The sequence below is a fragment of the Bos indicus genome, chromosome 24, assembly GCF_029378745.1.
Source record: "Bos indicus isolate NIAB-ARS_2022 breed Sahiwal x Tharparkar chromosome 24, NIAB-ARS_B.indTharparkar_mat_pri_1.0, whole genome shotgun sequence".
Classification (NCBI taxonomy): Eukaryota; Metazoa; Chordata; class Mammalia; order Artiodactyla; family Bovidae; genus Bos; species Bos indicus.
The window spans coordinates 40,972,746-40,991,826 of record NC_091783.1 but is presented as its reverse complement, the minus strand read 5'-3'; the positions used below and the strand labels follow the sequence as shown (position 1 = coordinate 40,991,826).

The following is a 19,081-nucleotide window of genomic DNA, read 5'->3' as shown; positions in this document are numbered from 1 at the left end:
GAGAACTCAGTCTTCATCGTGTCCTCTTTCTCCAGCAGTCACCATGCAGCCAGAGACCGAAAGGGAGTTCTGAGGACCTGAGACAATCACCGCCAGAAAGACAGTGTCTTATTGCAGATTGGGCAGTGTCAGTGTCTTCCCAAGGACATGGTTAGGATACTGGCTGCATGAGCAACAGGCCTCACGGTTCCCGCACGCAGAGGATGAGCTAAGTGTTTGACAAGCAGAAAGGAGAGGAGGAAAGGCATTTCTGAGCCAGGGAACAACAGATGGAAAGGCACAGAGGTGTGATGGGAAAGACTGGATGATGTGCTCGGGGAGCTGGGCGAAGTCCGAGGTGACTGAAATATAAGCTTCCAGGAGGAGCTGGCCGGGGGTGGGGGGTCCTGAAGGTGAAGATCCCCACAGTCCTCCCTAAAGCCCCTGATTATAAAAACCCCTGCCTCAGGACACCATGTACTTGACACTCATTTGTACTCAAACACTGGAGAGGGCAGCTGCTCCCTGGGGGAAACATGGGCAGCTCGGGGAGGGAAGGAGGGGTCAGTACATGAAGAACAGGAGGCTGGCAGGCGGCATCAGACTGATGACCGCATCAGACATCAGTGTCTGATGATGCATCAGATACTCTGACTGATGCAGCTGCTTCTGGAGGGAAAACCCTCATCACTTGCTGCTCATTAGGTGCCAATCCAGACCCTGAGTCACATGGATTCGTCCACTAAATGTCTGCTGAGGGCCACCAGGCAGGTGCTGTGTGTGCATCCGTGGACAAGACAGAGGTTCATCCTGAAGGCTTGAGGCCTCCCATGTAGCCCAGAGACCAAACTGTTCGAAAATAACCCCATGGGAACACGTGGTTCCCTTGCCCAGAACCCAGAGCTGAGGGCAAGCCCCAGGGAGGGGACCCGCTGGGGAAGCGAGGGTGGCAGGGGTCCCCTGTCCATGGTCCTTCCAGGCAGGAAAGGGCAGCTTTTGGGGAGACAGCACGCGACGGGGGAGCTGATGGTGAGGAGGCCAGAGCCGGACTGTGAGGGCAGGGGAGCCAGTCTTCACTCCTGCTTCCTGAGGGTCCCCCTGGCCGTGCTGCCAATGAGAAGGACAGAACACGCTGCCTTCCTGGAGCTTACAGTCCAGCGGAGGGAGGGACAGCAACACGCAAAACTAGCAGCAGGGGGGTCAGACGTGAGGGGTGGAGAGAGATGAAGCCAGGGTTAAGTTTAGAGGAGGCTGAGTGCTCAGTCGCTTCAGTCGTGTCTGACTCTTTGCCACCCTGTGGACCATAGCCCTCCAGGCTTCTCTGTCCATGGGATGAGGTAAGACAAGGGATGTGGCCTTAGCCAGCTCAGAGGGAGCCCCAGATGCTGCCTGCTGGACACCCTCACCTAGATGTCTGGGCGTCTCCAGCTCTGCACCCTTAAAACGCAACTTCATGTCTTCCTCTTCCTCACAGACTTCTCTCTCTTACCCTCCCCATGGATAAAATGTTCCTCTGCCCTTGTCCCTGAGGTCAGTAAAGAATTCCACGAGCTGCCCGCTCCTTCCAGCCGGAAACCTGTGACTCACCCTTGGCTCTTTCCACTGCTTCACCCTCTGCAGGGAGCCAGTCACTACATCTTCTCTATCCTTGGTCCTAGAAGCCCTGGGTTCAGCAGCTTTACCTAGGTTATCTGCACAGCGGCCGCCCCAGCGTCAGCCCTCACCCCTAGGCTCTCCGTGCGTCCTTCTCACTCATCATCCCAGATGTCCCTCGCTCCCCTCCAGAGTCTCTCTGTCCTGCAGTTAGAGATCTTTCTAAAGTCCAATGTGATCATACAAGTCTAAGCAATAGTGGAAAGACAGTAAAATATGAACTCCTTACTCTGCCCCAGGTGGCGCTAGTCGTGGTGAAGAATCTGCCTGCCAGTGCAGGAGACATAAGAGATGCGGGTTCCAGCCCTGGGTCAGGAAGATGTCCTGCAGGAGGGCATGGCAACCCACTCCAGAATTCTTGCCTGGAGAATCCCATGGACAGAGCCTGGCGGGTGGGCTACAGGCCATGGGGGTCCCAAAGAGTTGGACATGACTGAGTGCCTGAGTGCACAGCCTCTACTGCTGATTTCTTCAGTAGTCATTCTCAGACACTGCAGGGTTCTCAGAAGGTTTTGTGAGTTTTCTAGACTTAGACACAAGTGGCCAGAGAAGGAAGCCATGACAGCGGGGGGCGGGTGTCAACAATTTCCTCTGTGGTTGGATCCAGATTGTTGCAGAAGTCACCTCTGGCCTCACTTCTGCTTTTACTTTGGCCACAGTGAGAGCTTCAATAACCACCGTGGGATTAAAGACCCGGCTTCGAGACAGGTCACCCAGGGAACATTCAATTTTCTCTGCCACAGGCCTGGGGCTCAGCGAATACACAGGTGCAGAGCCCAGAGTCATGTTCTGTCAGCTTCCACGCAGAAGCTCTGCTTTATGAAATTTGCTGAAGGCCATTCTGAGGTGGAGAGATGTGTCTTTGTTCTTAAAAAATGATGAAACCTGATTGGAATTTATATGAAAGATGACTGTCATCTGCTTGCAGACTCCTTGTAGCAGTCAATATCCTTAAGTCACTATTAGAATAGAAACCTGTTTAATAATTGAAGTTGAGAAGTGATCAGTGTGCTAGAAGGGTTATGAATACTACTGATAAAACATAGAAGAGTTACGATCTCACAATACTACAAAGAAATTCTTTCCAAAGAGAGGAAGATGCATGCCACCACGTAAAAACAAAACAGGCTCTACATATATATACACCTAATAAGTGAAAAGAACGGCCCTGCTGATGTTCCAGGGCTTAACTGAGGGCAAAGCCACCACCTTGTTAAGTCTCCACAGTCTATTGGCTACAAGGTATATTTAATATCTGTGATCAAACAGAGCCCCACTTTATTTTTTTTTAATTTTATTTTATTTTTAAACTTTACAATATTGTATTAGTTTTGCCAAATATCTAAATGAATCCACCATAGGTATACATGTGTTCCCCATCCTGAACCCTCCTCCCTCCTCCCTCCCCATACCATCCCTCTGGGTCGTCCCAGTGCACCAGCCCCAAGCATCCAGTATCGTGCATCGAACCTGGACTGGTGACTTGTTTCATATATGATATTATACATGTTTCAATGCCATTATCCCAAATCTTCCCACCCTCTCCCTCTCCCATAGAGTCCATAAGACTGTTTTATACATCAGTGTCTCTTTTGCTGTCTCGTACACAGGGTTATTGTTACCATCTTTCTAAATTCCATATATATGTGTTAGTATACTGTATTGGTGTTTTTCTTTCTGGCTTATTTCACTCTGTATAATAGGCTCAAGTTTCACCCACCTCATTAGAACTGATTCAAATGTATTCTTTTTAATGGCTGAGTAATACTCCATTGTGTATATGTACCACAGCTTTCTTATCCATTCATCTGCTGATGGACATCTAGGTTGCTTCCATGTCCTGGCTATTATAAACAGTGCTGTGATAAACATTGGGGTACACGTGTCTCTTTCCCTTCTGGTTTCCTCAGTGTGTATGCCCAGCAGTGGGATTGCTGGATCATAAGGCAGTTTTATTTCCAGTTTTTTAAGGAATCTCCACACTGTTCTCCATAGTGGCTGTACTAGTTTGCATTCCTACCAACAGTGGAAGAGGGTTCCCTTTTCTCCACACCCTCTCCAGCATTTATTGCTTGTAGACTTTTGGATAGCAGCCATTCTGACTGGTGTGAAATGGTACCTCATAGTGGTTTTGATTTGCATTTCTCTGATAATGAGTGATGTTGAGCATCTTTTCATGTGTTTGTTAGCCATCTGTATGTCTTCTTTGGAGAAATGTCTGTTTAGTTCTTTGGCCCATTTTTTGATTGGGTTGTTTATTTTTCTGGAGTTGAGCTGTAGGAGTTGCTTGTATATTTTTGAGATTAGTTGTTCGTCAGTTGCTTCATTTGCTATTATTTTCTCCCATTCTGAAGGCTGCCTTTTCACCTTGCTAATAGTTTCCTTTGTTGTGCAGAAGCTTTTAAGTTTAATTAGGTCCCATTTGTTTATTTTTGCTTTTATTTCCAATATTCTGGGAGGTGGGTCATAGAGGATCCTGCTGTGATGTATGTCGGAGAGTGTTTTACCTATGTTCTCCTCTAGGAGTTTTATAGTTTCTGGTCTTACGTTTAGATCTTTAATCCATTTTGAGTTTATTTTTGTGTATGGTGTTAGAAAGTGTTCTAGTTTCATTCTTTTACAAGTGGTTGACCAGTTTTCCCAGCACCGCTTGTTAAAGAGATTGTCTTTTCTCCATTGTATATTCTTGCCCCCTTTGTCAAAGATAAGGTGTCCATGCACTAGCACCCAACCTCAGAATTGTAGTGACCAGAAAACACACAAATCGGGAAACACGAGAGAAGGCCAACTAATGTCATTTTGCAGTTCTTAGGGGAATTAGAGCTAAAATGACCCTGGTCGATATTGATCTTCTATCCTCTGAGCATCTCTCCATGCTGAATCACCTGGTCAGGTTACAGCTATACGCTCTATGCAACAGCCACGCCTCTCGGTTTACGTCACTTGTTTCTCTCTTGAAATAGGAAATTCTTATCTATTCCAGGGCTGTGGGCTGTCCTCACAGAGCCGGATGTTGTAGTGACAGGCAAAGCAAAGTGTGCTGACTGACCAAGGGCTGGCTCGGAGAGCCACATCTGCAGCTATGCAGTTGGGCAAACAGACTCACTGTGCACTTGTGCAAACTGTACACTTGTGCAAACAGACTGGTGGTACACTTGCACAGACTCACCATGCATTTGTGTAAACAGACTTATTGTGCACTCGTGCAAGTTGCTTTGCTTATCCAGGGCTCAATCTCCTACTTCTCAAAATGTAGGAGTCAGAGGATGTTATAAAGAGCAACTTTTCTTTTCTTCTAAGTATATACTGTTAAGAACTTTGAAGAGTCTGAGATTTCACCCAACTTTCACATTAATGAGTTCCCGGCCCCAGTTTCATGGATGTTAGCAGAAGACAGGAGATTCCTGGGTCAGAAACGGAGGACTTCACTACTGACAGCACAGTGAGTAGCTTGAGCATAAAGCTTGTTACATCACACTTTGCCCCCAAAGTTTCATGAGGGCGACAGTGAGGGTCCAAGCCGTGCTGCACACAGGAGGTGTGTGTTACACTGCTGAGACCCTGAGCTCAGGGAACCCAAAACTCTTACTTGGGAGAAAACACGCCTGTCTGCCCTTCACTCCAGAGGCAGGCACCGCCTTTGTTATACTGAACCAATTTGATCCCTGGGTCAGGAAGATCCCCTGGAGAAGGGAATGGCTACCGACTCTAGTGTTCTTGCCTGGAGAATTCCATGGACAGAGGAGCCCGGTGGGCTACAGTCCATGGGGTCACAAAGAGTCAGACATGACTGAGAACGACTAACAGCACAGCATGTCTCAGGATACAAATAGCTACTGCTAAGGATGAGGGAAAGATACATAAATACTGCACTAGACTCTAGCCACTAGAGAGATGTTCAGACAGTACTGACCAATGTGAAATCAAATTGCAGAAACCCATGAACAACATGCTCTTCCATGGTTAGAAAGAGTAAGTAACAGACCTGGGACATAGACTGATACATATATGTGCAAATGGGTAGAGACAGAGATGTGCAAAGATAAACACCCAAGTATTACTCCCAGGAAAGGAATTGAAAGATGAGGAAATCCATGACCTTCTTCACTATATATTTCTATATATTTTGCCTTCTTATATGGTACCTCTGGCTTCAGTAGTTAAAACAGATCATGAAAAAGCTATAAACATTAACAAATAAAATGTTAGGTATGATGAAGTCACGATCCATCTTAAGAGTGATAGAGTCTAGCTAAAGAATAGTAAATAACAATATATAACACCTAACAGAAATATATATATATATATGTTAATATCTGTATTTTTCTACTGCTCATATATGCTAGAAAGAGTTTTCAATGCCAGCTACAAATCTATGTCTAGAGTCAGTTGTCTAGATCTGAAAGAAAGAAATATTGCTATTTGGTCAATAGAAATATTTTCCCTGAATAGTTATATTACTTATTTTACTCTTTCTACAAAGGCAATAACATGGATGGAAGACCAGCAGTTTTGATCGCAAACAGTTCTATTATCTTTCTTATTTTAATAATAGGTATAACCATGCTTCCTAATAAGATTTCTGGTATTTGTAGTTTTAATTTCATTTATATGCATTATTCATTTTTAAAGCTTTCTATTCACTTACAATTTATTCTAATAGGTAATGCAATTACCGGTTCTTTATATTCTTAAAATTAATTTAGAAAAATATTATCCAAACAAAGGAATATGTTTCAGCCTCATAAACTAAAAATTTGACATTTCATCAAGGTTTCATAATTCATTGTTATCATTCTGCAAGTTTTAGCTCTCATTTAACTTCTTATTAATTTAGTTTTTAAGCACGAGTAGGATTTTCCTCAGAGATGAAGTAGGAAAATTCTAATTGGAGCCCAAATGTAGCTGAGTCTGTTTCCATGAGTTCTAGCCACATGAACAAGGACGAATGAGCTGAGAGCTGGTGGGAGAAGAGGAGGATGAATCTAAGCCTGCCCAGGCAAGATGAACAGAAGCACAAGGACCTATGAGATCAAGGACAGTGTCCATCTTCTTCCCAGTTTATGAAATGGGACTTGCTGCACTTGAGGCAAAAACCCACAGCAACCTGATAAGTTAAAGCCTGTGGGAACTTTTCCTGAAATGTCCTGAACACAAAGGCGATTCTGAGACTAGTCCTTTCAGGTTTTCACTCGGTCATGGGCTCAGAATAAAGGTGAGCCTGTCTCAGAAGCACTCTAGAGAGGAAGAGTGCACCTGGGCACCACAGTCCCTTAGTCCACAGCATCAGGATGCACCTCAGTCCCTTAATCCACAATATTAGGACCCATCTCAGTTCCTTAGGTTCACAGTATCAGAACCCATCTCAGTCCCTTAGTCCACAGAATCAGGACCCACATCTCCAATCTCAATCCTGACCACAGGCATGTTTCTCTAGGACAGCAGAGCCCCTCTCATAGAGACCGATGCCATCAAAGCACTGCACCGGGAACCTGGTCAAGACATACAGAACATGGCATGGAAGGGTTTTGAAGTTGTTTTTTTTTTGAAGCGTCAAATGGCCCATCAGAGGTATGGCCTGGGAAAGCTGCAGCCACTGACTGATAATCTCCAGATCCTTCTTTTAAATTTCTCTGCCTCCTCAGTTTATTCCAAGCCACACAGGGAGCTGCCTACAAAGACTTCAACCTCACGCCTAGAAGTTCCATGAGCGATGCTTACTCTTTACAGACAAGGGGCCTGCTTGACACCTTCTAGAACCATCAGGGCACTTAGGAGTGGCAGAGACAGGATAATGAGGACTCTGAAAGCAACCGCCTCCATCTGTCTGGCTTTTCCAGCACGCTTAGTCACTAGGTCACGTCCGACTCTTTTTTGATCCCATGGAATGTAACCCACGAAGCTCCCCTGTCTGTGAGATTTCCCAGGCAAGAATACTAGAGTGGGTTGCCATTTCCTTCTCCAAGGGATCTTCCCAATCCAGGAATCGAAGTTGCATCTCTTATGTCTCCTGCGTTGCAGGCAGATTCTTTATCCACTGAGCCATTGGATATGAGTAGCAGCCAAAGCTGGCTTCTCTAGAAGCCTTTCCAAACCCGTCACACAGAATTGCTCCAGAAGTTATAATCCTACCTCCTCCCCAGCCATGGCCTTAGGGTTCAGACTTCCCTGGTGGCTCAGACAGTAAAGAATCTGCCTGCAATGTGGGAGAGCCGGGTCCAATCCCTGGGTCAGAAAGATCCCCTGGAGGAGGAAATGGCAACCCACTCCAGTATTCTTTCCTTGGAGAATCCCCACGGGCAGAGGAGCCTGGTGGACAATAGTCCATGGGGTCGCAAAGAGTCGGACACGAGTGAGCACTTAACACACATAGACAATGGAAAGTGCTGACTCAGTGTTTCAAGGCAGTGTTGAGGTTTGGATATCACAGCCTGTGGGGCATGAAGACCGTGCAGCACGGACTGAATGTATCATAACAAAAAAGGTGCCAGGATGCTGCTGTGTTCTCTTCCTCACCCAACTGCAACACGCTGCCCAAAGCCATGTATTTATATCTGCAGTCTAATCGGGCAGATACTTTTTATTCCCTTTTAATGTTTATCATTAAGAAAGGTTCTTAATGGTTTAATGTGTTGGAAATGCATTAAAAAAAAAAAACCTGTTGCCCTTTGGCAGAACTGTTTTAGAATTAGAATTAGCACACTTTAATTTTTCTTTCCTTGGTAAATAAACTTAAATTAAAAATAAATCGTGTTCCATTCGGTGAGGCCTTGGCCTATATTCATTCTGAATCTCAGGCGCTGCCAGGTATCCGTCGGGCTCCCACCCGCCCCAGTGCCCTTGGGTCGTCCTTGTGGGTCCAAATACATGTTGTGTCGCCAGCAAGTTTTGTATAAAAGAGACAAATCTGCCCCCACCTTGATTTAGGAAGAAAACAAAACAAGCTTTGGCAGGGTTTTAATTCAGATCAGACCCATTCCAACTGGAACGTCTGTTTTGTTCCCACAAGAGGAAATAAGAATAATAAAGAGACACAGAGAGGTTGGCCTTTAGTGCGTGTGGGTAGCATGCAGTTTGGGCTTCATGCAAAGCCCTCCTGCCAAGAATCTCATCACTGTTCAGTTCCCACATGGGAACCCCACTCAAGAGTATTTAAGATGACTGGGTCTGACACACACACACTATTCTATATAAAATAGATAACAACTAATAAGGACCTGCTCTATAGCACAGGGAACTCTACTCAATACCCTGTAGTGATCTATATGTTCAAAGAATCTAAAAAAAAAGAAAAGAGTGGATATATGTATATGTATAACTGATTGGCAATGGCACCCCACTCCAGTACCCTTGCCTGGAAAATCCCATGGATGGAGGAGCCTGGTGGGCTGTATTCCATGGGGTCGCTAGAGTCAGACACGACTGAGCGACTTCACTTTCACTTTTCACTTTCATGCATTGGAGAAGGAAATGGCAACCCACTCCAGTGTTCTTGCCTGGAGAATCCCAGGGACAGCGGAGCCTGGTTGGCTGCTGTCTATGGGGTTGCACAGAGTCGGACACGACTGAAGCGACTTAGCAGCAGTGGCAGAAGCATAACTGACTCACTTTACTATAGGACTGAAACTAATGCAACATTGAAATCAACGAGACTCCAATAAAAATAAAATATAAAAGGAGTTACTCCTGTCTCACATTTAGCAACCACAGTGAAATTAACACCTCAAAACCTATATTAACCTAAATCTCCTGAGATTTAGACTAGGGCTGGTAGCACAGAGTATGTTGCTATGTAAATGAGGTTAAAGACGGTCTCAAGGGGCTTCCCTGGCGGTTCAGTGGTAAAGAATCCACCTGCCAATACAGGAAACACAGGATATGTGGGTTCGATCCCTGGTCCAGGAAGATCCCACATGCCTTGCAGCAACTAAGCTCATGCACCACAACTTTTTACTGAGCCTGAGTGTCTGCAGCCTGTGCTCTACAACAAGAGAAGCCACCGAAATCAGAGGCCCGAGCACCGCAACTAGAGGGCAGTCCCCGCTTGCCACAACTAGAGGAAGTCTGTGCACAGCACAATCAAAACAAGCAAACAAAAATTATTTAATTTAAAAAATTAAAAGAGAAAAGATGGTCTCAGGGTCTCTGGTAAAACACATCACGAAACATTAACCTGTGGTCAGTACAACATCCTCACGGTCAGGGATGCGGGGCCTCTGCTCTGAGGAACACCACGCTCACACCTGTAGGTCATCATCCAAGCACGTGGTGAGGGCACAGGAGAGTTACACAAACACATCTGTTCTGGGGCAACGGGACAACTGCCATCACAAAGAACAGGAGATGCACAAAAATGCACACTGCAACAGGGTGAGCACACACCCACTTTCACAGGCCACAGGGCACAGGTGAAGTGGCCTGAAGTGATGAAAACCATGGCCCACCTCTCCTGTCACTGCAGGTAGGACAGACAAGGCAGCTTTGACTGCTTCGATCCAAGCCCCTGAGCAGAACAAAAATGCAATTTCATGTAATACACATTCGAACTTCTTATCACAGTCACAGAAAAGGCTCCCAGCTAGGCATGTGTGAAACAAATGCACAGCTCTCTGTGAATATAAAATGTACACTCCCTTACTCGTTTACATTATTTTCTTAAACCCTCCAATTGCTTATCTCACTCATTATTCTGGACAAACAGAAGGCTGCCTGTTGGTGGGTGGCTATAGCATCCTGACACATCTCTTATATATACACTTGAAGTCTGAAGACACAGAAGTACTGTCTGCTCTAGGAGGCATGAGTTCCCAAGTCAGAAAGATAAAATGTTTTTAAACTTCGAGGATTACTCATGGAAAACCAATGTAATTGCTTAAAGTCTCAAAGTGGTTTTCAAAGAACCACGTAAACTATATACTACACGACACTGTCAGAGTAATCACAGACATGTATACACCACACAACATGGTCAGAGTAACTGCTGCTGCTGCTGCTAAGTCACTTCAGTTGTGTCCGACTCTGTGCGACCCCACAGACGGAAGCCCACCAGGCTCCCCCGTCCCTGGGATTCTCCAGCCAAGAACACTGGAGTGGGTTGCCATTTCCTTCTCCGATGCATGAAAGTGAAAAGTGAAAGTGAAGTCGCTCAGCGACCCCATGGACTGCAGCCTACCAGGCTCCTCCGCCCATGGGATTTTCCAGGCAAGAGTACTGGAGTGGGGTGCCAGCGCCTTCTCCGGTCAGAGCAACTACAGAGGCGCAATCGCACGTGCTGTAATACGGATGGACCTGGCAGACACTGCACTAAGTGAATGCGCCAGACACAAAAGACTGATTCCACTTACATGAGGAACCCGGAGTCCTCAAACTCAGAGAGGCAGAAACGGGGGTTTTCAGGGCTGGGGAGTGAAGGGAAGAGGTAGGGAGTTTTAGTTTTGCAAAATGAAAAATTCCTGGAGGTTGGCTGGGTGAACAGAACACTATTGAACTATACAATATTAATGGTTTAAGATGGTAAATTTTGTGTTACATTATTTTGGCACAATTAAAACTAAAAATAATAGAAAAATTTGACCTTTCTGCTCTTTATTCCTTTCTCCATTTCCCTTCATAGCATTTATTGTATTATATGTATGTGTATATACAATATACATATATTTATATGTACATGGACTTGCCTGGTGGCTGAGATGGTAAAGAATCTGCCTGCAATGCAGTAGACATGGGTTTGATCCCTGGGTCAGGAAAATCCCCTGGAGGAGAGAATAGCTACTCACTCCAGTATTCTTGCCTGGATAATTCCATGGACTAAGGAGCCTGGCAGGCTACAGTCTGTGAGTTTGCAAAGAGCTGGACAAAACTGAGCAACTAACATACACATACACACACAGAAGAACATAGATACATAATTTATATATTTATTGCCTGAACACCTCTTCCCTCCAATTCCCCCGAATATATCAGCTCTGAAGGTCAGATCTAGTCTTGTTGCTCTGTCCTCAAGGCTTGGGACAGTGCTTTGCAAATATAGGATACTTAATAAATTACCACATGCATAAAATTTTTTAAAAATGCAATCATTCTCTGTTTTAAAATAATTTTAGTTATACTAACTCTAAAGAACACATTTCAGTTCAGTTTTCTTTTTCGCTCCTACCATCTTAATTGTTAAATCATTAGTTTATCATCATCCTGCTTTAACTCCTGGGGCCAGTTATTAGCAAGCCACTTAACCACAGTTAAACAATAACCAGGATACATAAAAAGCAATATCCTCAAATAAAACACTTAAAAAGTCCACTATGAGAATCAAGCTAACAGCATCTCCTGTTTCTATTTTTCAAGGAGCTCCCAGCTAATGACTTGTGATGTACAGGCTGCACATAATTACAAGAATATAAGATATAATAGAAAATACAAACTAAATTGCATTTTGCTCCACTGGATACTGAAATAATTTCAGCTCTCTGAGATTTCCCAACTCTAGCTGAATGGCAAAGTTGGAAAATAACTAGATGTGTATATAAATCTTGAAACTAGCTCTTGACAATAATCATTTTTAATATCCCATGTAGGCAGAGGATTTGCTCATCTCTAAAATACTTTCACAGATAATGTCTAACCTGATCTTCTAAAACACCTTGGATATGATCTGGGCAGGTGTCAACGGTGCCTATTTGGAGAATCAGAGAAGAACAGTGATTTGATCAAGGTCACACATGCAGAGCCTGTGCATACATTTGAAAATAATTTGGGGAAGCGTCAGAAAGCAAGAGGTCTGGCAGTGTGCTCCCCTACAATTCTTGAAAGAAACCTGGCAGGTGATGAAACCGTATCTACACGCCACATGCAAAAATCAATGTCAGCGCACAGAGACGGGCCGTAAACAGAGACCATTTCATTTCAATGCAAGAAACGAAATACAGTTTTGTGGGTGTCACTGCAGTGGGATAGGACAAGCCTCATGGGTGCAGCACAGTAATGAAAACAGTTTGTCCAAAAGAAACGGATTTAATAGAAAAAAAAAAATGAGAGAATGATGTCTGGGATGGATCCAACGCCCAACTGCAAGGGATTCTCTGAGCCCAAATATAAACAGAATCCATCTGATTTTTTAACTTACCAGATTAAGTTATCTAAGTCAAGGAAATCAGGTTGCCCGCATCTACTTCTTTTGAATGAAAATGCTAAAAGATAATTTTTTTTACTGGCAGTTAACTTGTATTGACTACTTGCTACGTGTGAGGTTCTGTCCTAGGCACCTCACATGTACTGTCTTCTAAGGCTTCACAACCACACTAGGAGATAGGAGATGCCCAATGTTAGTATCACCCCTGTTTCATAGATAAGGTGACAGAAACTCAGAGAAGGTGTGAGTTCTTCCCAAGGCCACGTGTCTAGCTCCAGGCAGAGCCAGGACTCAAATCCTGGCAGCCTGGTCTCAGAGCCTGAATTCTCAACTGCTGACTCCGGCTCCAGAAACCACAAGCATTTCATAAAAGTGATATTTTAGCACAAAAACTGCTACCCTAAAACTCAGTGTTTCCCTACTTCTGCTCAGGCTTTTGCAAAGGTCATCGGAGACCTCCATTGGCCAGCAGAGCACTACTTGATAAACATTATTACGGAGAATTTCATCAAGGATGAAATAAAAAAGTAAACTCAGGTTTTCAAGCTAGAAGAACACACTGGATCATTTCATTAAAAAGAGACCATAGAATCCTTACGTGGAAAAGGCCTCCAGGTTCAGCCAGCTCAATCCTCTCATGAACATAGAATCTCCTTCTGCAACACCGGCTTCCGCTTGAACCCACCAGCCACTGGGTGTTTTGTGGGAGTTTTGAAACTCCTGGTCATGACTTACTTCTTGTCAAATGTGCAGACACCCTGCTCTTCTCCATCATCCATCTCAACTCTTCCACCATTCCTCAATGGTTGAGCGAAGTTCATAGCATTTCCTATCCAGGATGCATTCCCTTGAGCTCAGCTTGTTCTGTGTTCTCTCTCTTTTAAAATGAGTGATAATAATAATAGCTGACCTCCTCAACATAGGCATTTGTTTTCTTAATGCAACCTACACTTACATTAGGGACTTTTTTTTTGCGGGGGGGGAGTTGTTTTGTTGTTGTTCAGCCACTAAGTTGTGTCTGATTCTGTGCGACCCCATGGACTGCAGCAAACCAGGCTTCCTGGTCCTTCATTATCTCCCCGAGTTTGCTCACACTCATGTCCAATGAGTTGGTGATGCTATCTAACCATTTCATCCTCTGCCACCCTCTTCTCCTTTTGCCTTCCATCTTTCCCAACATCAGGATCTTCACAACAGGTGGCCAAAGTAATGGAGCTTCAGGTTCAGCATCAGTCCTTCCAATGATTATCCAGGGTTGATTTCCTTTAGGATTGACTGGTTTAACCTTCTTGCTGTCCAAGGGACTCTCAAGAGTCTTCTCCAGCACCACCTTTCACTTGGGGGGAGGTGAGGGCAAGGCAATAACACTACAGAATGACTAACACAATATGGACCATACTGTATATTCATACGCATTTACACCTAATCCTCAATTTCTCTCTTTTTTTTTAAATGTACTGCTGTTAAATTTAATTTCTCTAATTCTGGACACATAGTCTTGGCCTTTTAAACCACCTGGGACGAATATTCAGTTATTCCCACTTCCTGTCACCCTCTTAGATTCATCCACTGTTTATGCCCAGTCAAGGCCATTTTCCATCTTCCACCTGCTTTGCAGAGTGCTCAGCATCTCTCTCAGGTTATGAGGTCCATGACTTGTTCTTTCTGAGCCTTAAATGCTGGTGAACCACCTGAGGAAGAGGAGAGGACCACCAGCACACCTCTCAGTCTAGAGTCTTCCTTCTTTTCACTCTGTCCTGCGCACCACCGTTCCACACAGCTCACCAGAGCAGTAGGCAGGCTTTCCTGCAGATTTTTCAAAAGCCTCAGGTCAGGAAAGGGTGAAGCTCTATTTCTTTGACAGTAGAAGGCTCATTCAACATCCCTTTGCTCACCCACCCGGCATCTTCCGCTCTTATTTCTAGCTTTGAGCCTCTCACCTATTTCTATTTCCTAAGACTGACTTGCTCAACCACAGCTTTTTCAAAAAATGCTCAATGCCTGTGCAGGACACGCCTGCAACAGTGAACAAGGAGGGTTGCAAATGGTAAGAGGAAAAAGCTTGCCTTCTCATCAGACTTACTTGCTTAAGAGAGGTTAAAACTTTAAGGCACAGGGCTGACATGCAAATATCCATTCAGAACTGGTTTTATTGTCTTAAGAAGGGCTGCCAATCTATTATGAAAGGCTCTACATTTACACTTTACATCACAGTAACAAAAAAGCTTCTTGAAAACAGAGACACACATCTTAGGGTTTAGGGGAAATGTAGGTAATAATTATGTCAATACCTGAAATATACAGACACAGAATCAGGAGAAAAGACCAGAACTAAAAACATGAGGTGGGAGGGGTTGTCAGTGAATGGGGTCCTAACCTTCTTCTGAAGAGAAAGGAAGACTGACGAGCACCATGGCCCCCAAGCAGGATTCCTCCAAATAACGCTGAAGTCAGAGAACACAAACTTATTGCTCAAGGAGCAGGTGTGGAGGAAAGCAGACCACAAGGGCTTCCATCTCCTAGTCCCTAGGAAGGGGGTTGGCTTCCCTTGCAGTGCAGCAGTAAAGAATCTGCCTGCCAATGCCTGCCTAATGCAGGAGATATGGGCTCAGTCTCTGAGTCAGGAAGATCCCCTGGAGAAGGGAATGGCAACCCACTCCAGTACTCTTGCCTGGGAAATCCCATCAACAGAGGAGCCTGCCAGGCTACAGTCCATGGGGTCACAAAGAGTTGGACATGACTTGGTGACTAAACAACATAAGGAAGTGGGTCATAGTCTTGACTCCAGAGATTTCACAAGGCAGTTATAAAATAAGTAACAGATTTGAAAGCAATTCCTAAATTCTAAAATGATGTAAACAGTGTTACAAGCTATTGCTTGCATTATGAAAGATGATAAACGATTTCAAAGAAAGAAGGGAAAATGTATTCGTTAAACAGAGAGGAGATGACATGGTTTAGGAAAGCGAGGCACAGAAGCTGTTACCCAGCTCTGTTCTCTATGGACCACCACAGGTCTTTTGCCAGAGTCTGCACTGAGCGTGACATGACCATGGGGGCGGGGGACCCAGGAAAGAGACTTGGGTGGACAAGGTGGACAAGACAGGCCCAGTAGCAACACCCCAAGAAGAATAAGGGTCCCGTTTTCTTTTCCAACAAAGTATTTTTACAAAAACAATTTTTTTTCCCATGAGTTTTTGGCTTTTGGAAACCACATACTCAAAATTATGAAGAAAGAACCAAGTAGTTACCATTGTCAAGGCTTAATCATTTGTCCTACCAGACAGGGTTAGACTGTTGCTCTGAGTACTTTCAAAACTTAAGAAGAAATGAAACCTATCGATAAATGTCCTCTTATATAATGCTACCTGAAGAATCAATTGTCTCCATAAAAACTTCTGGAGTCTCATCAGCTCAGGCCGCAATTCAGTGTAAGAATCTTCATTCAAATGATGAAAGAACACTTCAGTGTCCCAACCTGTTACTTCTCTCTGTTATTTCAACCCGAGAGCAGCCAGACAGAAACAGCACTCGAACCTCTGATGGGAGCTTCCTTCGGGGTTTGATTTTTATAAGACTCTGCATTTCTCTCTCCATCAACCCCACAGAGCCAGCTCCACATAGTCAATTAGAACTTTATCATCTGAGAATTTAAAGCCTGCGTGCAGCCTGAAAATCACCCTGGCTTATCTTACAAATGGGCCCTGGGTCATTGGCAAGCAGCCCCTCCATTCAATATTCGTCCATAAAAACACATGGCTAAGGTGGAATCTGTTCTTCCAAAGCGCCCCCACCCCTCACCACGAGGTACAAGCACATCAACGGGGAACATAAACTGAAGAGACCTGGACGGGAGGTGCTGGCCGATGAGCAGACATCATTAAAGTGGACAGTTTGTGTCGACTTTGGGATGATTTCCATAAGAACTAGGTGATAATCCTAGGAAGGTGTAAATGAAGAACAGGGAAAACAGGGGTGGAGACGTCCTGAGTGAGACCAAGCCTTGAGGTCTGAATCCACAGGTGGTTGCCCACAGGTGAAGGGACCTCCTGTGCCCAGACAGGGCCCCAGCAGAGCTGAGAAAAGCGTGAGCCACCTGCATTGAGGCTGCAGGTCAGACCCCATCAGAAACGGACAAGCGGCCCCAGGATCCCCAGACTCACCAGCACACTTGGTCCTGGTCCTGAGGGCGGGCCCAGGGGAGCCGGTGCCGCCCTCCCCGGGCCGGGTGAGGAGCACACTGATCTCATACTCCGTGTCGGGGTCCAGATGCCCAATTTTGTAGCTCGTGGAGTCCACCGGCTGCCGGTCACTCCAGCTCCCACTGGCTGTGCAGTATTCCACCTCCCGGGCCACAATGGGCCCGTCCCCATTGATGGAGTTCGCGTTGAGTTGTATCCACAGGTAGGTGGCCCCCACGGAGGCCAGCTGAGGGGGTGCGATGGGGACAGGGGGCTCTGAAAGGCAAACCAGAGGGCCATCCTTCAGACACGTGGAAAGACCTAAACGCACATCAATCACTAAAATCGGGAAGATGCTGACAATTTAGCGATGAACGGATGAGAACGGTTTTGCTCAGGTTAATAAGAAAAAGCTCCTTGAGAGAGGTCTGCAGTGTTCAAACCTGTGAAATAAGCCACCTTTAAAGCCCAAGCCTGTTCAGGTAGGTACAACCCCAGTTTGTTTTAGGATGCAATTCATTTTTTCTTGAATACGTACATAGGCATCAAAGGATTTTATTTTGCACTAAAAGTAACTTGTAAAAACTCTCTCAAGTGGTAGTAATTAAGCTCTAGAAGGCTCACCACTGTCAACAGTGTCTTTGACATCACCCAAGGTATTACTTACATCATTAAATTCAGTCTTCTTACATTTATATTCCAAGAACATCATCACTTGAAAAACACAGATGAAATTACACTTTATCTCATCATAAATGCATTTCCAGGATGCCTCATTTACCCAAAAAAGCCATCCCAATGGATTCCTTCTGCTCCCAGAGCAGTGAGCACTTGGGGTAATAAAGTCCAGCACAGCCACTGTTAAGGGAACTTTCAATAATGAATATTATTAAAGCCACAGAGAGAAAGAAAAGCTCTAAAACAAAACACATGCCCAGCTTGATAAACCTCTAAGCAATCAACAGCAAACACTCTTTACAACTCAAGAAAGTCCCCCTCCTTGTTTAAAATCCGAGACTGACTTTCTCTGGACCTTTGAGACGGGAGAAACAGGCAATCTTGTTTTCAACAACATTCCCAGTATATCAAGGGCCACTTGAATGGCTCTCCAGGCACCAAATAAAGACATTCCATGCGCCAATGTCACTGTGAGTGGCACCATACATGACATTAGGGAGGAAGGTAATTGTATGAAATAATATATTTCTATTTAATGAATCTCCATTAGAGAAAAATGTTAAGCTCTAATGATTTTTTTTTTGAGCATGTTTCTGCAGGTGGTTTGTGCCTTTCGGTGTGTTTTTGTTTTCAACTCCTCATCTAGTTCACACAAATGTATGGAAAATAAAGCCTGCTATTTGAATTGTGGTGCTAGAGAAGACTTGAGAGTCCCTTGGACAGCAAGGAGATCAAACCAGTCAATCTTAAAGGAAATCAAGCTGAATATTCATTGAAAGGACTGATGCTGAAGCTGAAGCTTCAGGGCTTTGGCCACCTGATGAAAAGAGCTGACTCACTGGAAAAGACCCTGATGCTGGGAAAGACTGAGGACAGGGGGAGAAGAAGGCAACGGAGGACGAGATGGTTAGATAGCATCACTGACTTAATAGACATGAGTTTGAGCAAGCTCCGGGAGATTGTAAAGGACAGGACACCTGGTGTGCTGCAGTCCTTGGGGTCGCAAAGAGCTGGACATGACTTAGTGACTGAACAATTCTGTCACTGGCGTATGCACCTGTCGGCTTCGTGACATACATAGCCAGTTGATCCCTCCCACGTTTCCTGCTGATCAGGACGTTAGGACTGCTGGTCTCATCTAAGAGTGGCCCCTGAGATGATACCAAGTTGGATCCTAGACCAATAAGAAATGAACAACACGACCTCCCTCTGTTAAGTTGGGGCAGCTTTTTTCTTCTTTAACATATTCAAAGTGTGATAAATCATACTGACTTTTAAAATAGCTGGGAAGAGACTTTCCTGGCAGTCCAGGAGTTAAGATTACATGCTCCCAATGCAGAGGGGCTGAGTTTGACCCCTAGTCAGGGAACTAGATTCCACAGGCTGCAGCTACAGATCCCACACGTCACAACTAAGAGCTGGCACAGCCAAATAAAATAAATAAACGTACATGCTTAGTCAC

The 19,081-nt window shown here is 44.9% G+C and overlaps 1 protein-coding gene across 6 annotated transcripts in view; it reads right to left on the bottom strand.

Annotated features, from left to right (window-relative positions):
• Positions 1-19,081, bottom strand: part of PTPRM (protein tyrosine phosphatase receptor type M) — a 666,464-nt gene that overhangs the window by 350,642 nt on the left and 296,741 nt on the right. For all 6 annotated transcript variants that reach the window (XM_070778532.1, XM_070778534.1, XM_070778533.1 and 3 more), the window contains exon 7: positions 16,924-17,217. In XM_070778532.1, the coding sequence (XP_070634633.1) occupies positions 16,924-17,217 (294 nt within the window). The remainder of the gene's footprint in view (positions 1-16,923; positions 17,218-19,081) is intronic.